We start from the raw sequence: 3,642 nt of genomic DNA, 5'->3' as shown, positions 1-3,642 counted from the left end.
CTTAGGTTGGAGTCATTAAAACTCGTTTTTCAACCACTCCACAAATGTCTTGTTAACAAACTAATGATGTCATGGCTTTAGAAGCTTCTGATAGGCTAATTGACATCATTTGACTCAATAGGAGGTGTACCTGTGGATGTATTTCAAGGCCTACCTTCAAAATCAGTGCCTCTTTGCTTGACATCATGTGAAAATCAAAAGAAATCAGCCAAGACCTCAGAAAAAATATTGTAGACCTCCACAAGTCTGGTTCATCCTTGGGAGCAATTTCCAAATGCCTGAAGGTACCACGTTCATCTGTACAAACAATAGTACGCAAGTATAAACACCATGGGACAACGCAGCCGTCATACCGCTCAGGAAGGAGACGCGTTCTGTCTCCTAGAGATGAACGTACTTTGGTGCGAAAAGTGCAAATCAATCCCAGAACAACAGCAAAGGACCTTGTGAAGATGCTGGAGGAAACAGGTACAAAAGTATCTATATCCACAGTAAAACGAGTCCTATATCGACATAACCTGAAAGGCCGCTCAGCAAGGAAGAATCCACTGCTCCAAAACCGCCATAAAAAAGCCAGACTACGGTTTGCAACTGCACATGGGGACAAAGATCGTACTTTTTGGAGAAATGTCCTCTGGTCTGATGAAACAAAAATAGAACTGTTTGGCCATAATGACCATTGTTATGTTTGGAGGAAAAAGGGGGTAGCTTGCAAGACGAAGAACACCATCCCAACCGTGATGAAGCACGTGGGTGGCAGCATCATGCTGTGGGGGTGCTTTGCTGCAGGAGGGACTGGTGCACTTCACAAAATAGATGGCATCATGAGGAAGGAAAATTAGGTGGATATATTGAAGCAACATCTCAAGACATCAGTCAGGAAGTTAAAGCTTGGTCGCAAATGGGTCTTCCAAATGGACAATGACCCCAAGCATACTTCCAAAGTTGTGGCAAAATGGCTTAAGGACAACAAAGTCAAGGTATTGGAGTGGCCATCACAAAACCCTGACCTCAATCCTATAGAAAATGTGTCGGCCAAACTGAAAAAGCGTTTGCAAGCAAGGAGGCCTACCAACCTGACTCAGTTACACCAGCTCTGTCAGGAGGAATGGGCCAAAATTCATCCAACTTATTGTGGGAAGCTTGTGGAAGGCTACCTGAATTGTTTGACCCAAGTTAAACAATTTAAAGGCAATGCTACCAATTACTAATTGAGTGTATGTAAACTTCTGACCCACTGGGAATGTGATGAAAGAAATAAATGCTTAAATAAATCATTCTCTCTACTATTATTATGACATTTCACATTCTTAAAATAAAGGTGTAATCCTAACTGACCTAAGACAGGGCATTTTTACTATAATTAAATGTCAGGAATTGTGAAAAACTGAGTTTAAATGTATTTGGCTAAGGTGTATGTAAACTTCCGACTTCAACTGTATATATGTGATAGATTACATGATTTATCATTACAATCAATCGTACTTTACACCAGAGGCTTGAATACCAGAATGTCATTATGGGGCTAAACACACAACTCAATGTGGACTATAGAATAACGTCATAGTCATATTCAGTAGAAAATATTCCACAACTGTCCTTGCAAATAAACTGCAACAATAGCAAGTGAGCATCATTAACTACATTTCCCTTGGAAATACAAACATGAATAGTATATATAAGGTGCAAAAATGCATTGTATCATATAGTCAACTTTTTCTTCCAGAAATTAGAAACATTTGTTTCCTTTAAATGATTTACGATAGTGTTGCAATGGAAACATGTATCAGATCAATAAATGTACTGTACCATCCATATCATAAGCATATTTCAACCTTACATCAATGCCATTATCATAAGTGAAAATGCATCAATGCAGCCCTAATGTACATACTGCATGGCTTTTTCACATCCCATGTCTCAGCAACCTTAGTCAGTGGCTGAGGCAGCTAGCCTGGTAAAAAGTGGTGTGACGTTAGTCAGTGGCTGAGGCAGCTAGCCTGGTAAAAAGTGGTGTGACGTTAGTCAGTGGCTGAGGCAGCTAGCCTGGTAAAAAGTGGTGTGACGTTAGTCAGTGGCTGCAGTAGCTAGCCTGGTAAAAAGTGGTGTGAGTACGTCCCTAGAATAACAAAATAATTACCCAGCATTCTGTACGAGTGCAACCATTTCAGAGATGATGACTTCTCTGTCTTTACCCCCCCACTTATACTGTCAACCCACCAACATGGGGAGAGATTTTCAGACTTATGTCTTGACAGTGAGTCATCACCACCTCTGTGCTACTACTGGGGTGCAGTAGTCTCCACACAGGGTGTTTTAGCCCAAGACCACTGTTGCTGGTGAGATTCTCCATAGAAAAGTTGCACTTTGTGATTCCCTTTGAACACGGTGGAAAAATACTGACATTCCCCTTTACTTTACCCAGAGGCTTAAAATACATGATGGCAATGCAAAAGCTCTTAGGGGGGAAATACATTTCCAACAACAACATTTGTTACAGTATAGAAAATAATAAATTTGCTTGTATTTACCCAAATATAATTGTGATGGTGGATCAGTTCGGTTAAAGGGGAGGGTGTACCAGCAGCTCATTGTAGTGGAGTGGGGAATATTCCCTCTGTCTTAAAGGGGAGAGGACATCAGAAGAATGGCAACAGGTGGAGAAAAACAGTGAGGAGTGAGAGACGTTAGCACAGATGAGAAGGAGAGAGGAAGGGGTCTGGGTTACACCCACTGGCTGGGGCTGGGGTATGGGGGCCGGTTAGAGGCAGAACTGGGGTAGGGTGGGGTAGGGGGGTAAATCCTCAAACCTCAAAGGCGGGTCTGGGCCTCGGGGATGTAGATCTCGATGCTGTCCGCTCGCTCCGTGGCTGAGTTCTGTCTGAAGGAAGCCGCCCGCTTCGCAGCCAGAAGACGACGCCTGGCCTCCTGACGCTGGCGGTCCTGCAGGTCCAGAGAGCGCTCCCGCATCACGCTGCCACGCCCCTTCGGAGGCCTCTTTGGCAGCGGGGGAGGCCACTTCCTCTCCTTCACATGAGAGAGAGAGAGAGAGAGAGAGAGAGAGAGAGAGAGAGAGAGAGAGAGAGAGAGAGAGAGAGAGAGAGAGAGAGAGAGAGAGAGAGAGAGAGAGAGAGAAAAAGTATGAGAGATCATGAACGAGAGAGAGAGAGAGAAAGAGAGCGAGAAAGAGAAAGAGAATGAGAGAGATAATAAGAGAGAGAAATAGAGAGAGAGAGAGAGAGAGAGAGAGAGAGAGAGAGAGAGAGAGAGAGAGAGAGAGAGAGAGAGAGAGAGAGAGAGAGAGAGAGAGAGAGAGAGAGAGAGAGAGAGAGAGAGAGAAATAAGAGACAAAGAGAGATTTGAGCCATGTGACTTTCTTAGAATAGGGGCGGGATAAAACAAAAAAACAATGTATGCGTTGGCCAATACCATTAGACAATACACCCACACAGTCTAGTTTGCTAGCTGTGAAAAGCTGTAAAGCTAAGAAAGGGTAACAACCCTGCTGATTTACCTGTAATGGCGTCTTCTTCTCTGGGCTCTCCACGAGCCTCCACTCATTGCTCTTGATCTGCTGCAGCTCGTCAAACTTGGCAGTGACGTCGTCGATGGAGAGCTGCAGCAGGTCCCAGAATCCGGCCA

At 44.0% G+C, this 3,642-nt stretch overlaps 1 protein-coding gene across 1 annotated transcript in view; it reads right to left on the bottom strand.

Moving 5' to 3' along the window:
• Window positions 1–2,811: 2,811 nt before the first annotated feature.
• Window positions 2,812–3,642, bottom strand: part of LOC121548653 (disks large-associated protein 2-like) — a 65,884-nt gene continuing 65,053 nt past the window's right edge. Inside the window, exons 11-12 of the mRNA XM_045210039.1 lie at window positions 3,515–3,642; window positions 2,812–3,027 (exon numbers count right to left, since the gene is read on the bottom strand). The exon at window positions 3,515–3,642 is cut by the window's right edge and continues 37 nt beyond it. Of these exons, the coding sequence (XP_045065974.1) occupies window positions 2,812–3,027; window positions 3,515–3,642 (344 nt within the window). The remainder of the gene's footprint in view (window positions 3,028–3,514) is intronic.

The sequence above is a fragment of the Coregonus clupeaformis genome, chromosome 33 (assembly GCF_020615455.1).
Source record: "Coregonus clupeaformis isolate EN_2021a chromosome 33, ASM2061545v1, whole genome shotgun sequence".
Taxonomy (NCBI): Eukaryota; Metazoa; Chordata; class Actinopteri; order Salmoniformes; family Salmonidae; genus Coregonus; species Coregonus clupeaformis.
Note: the sequence above shows the minus strand (reverse complement) of the source record. Positions and strands in the feature narration are given on the sequence as shown.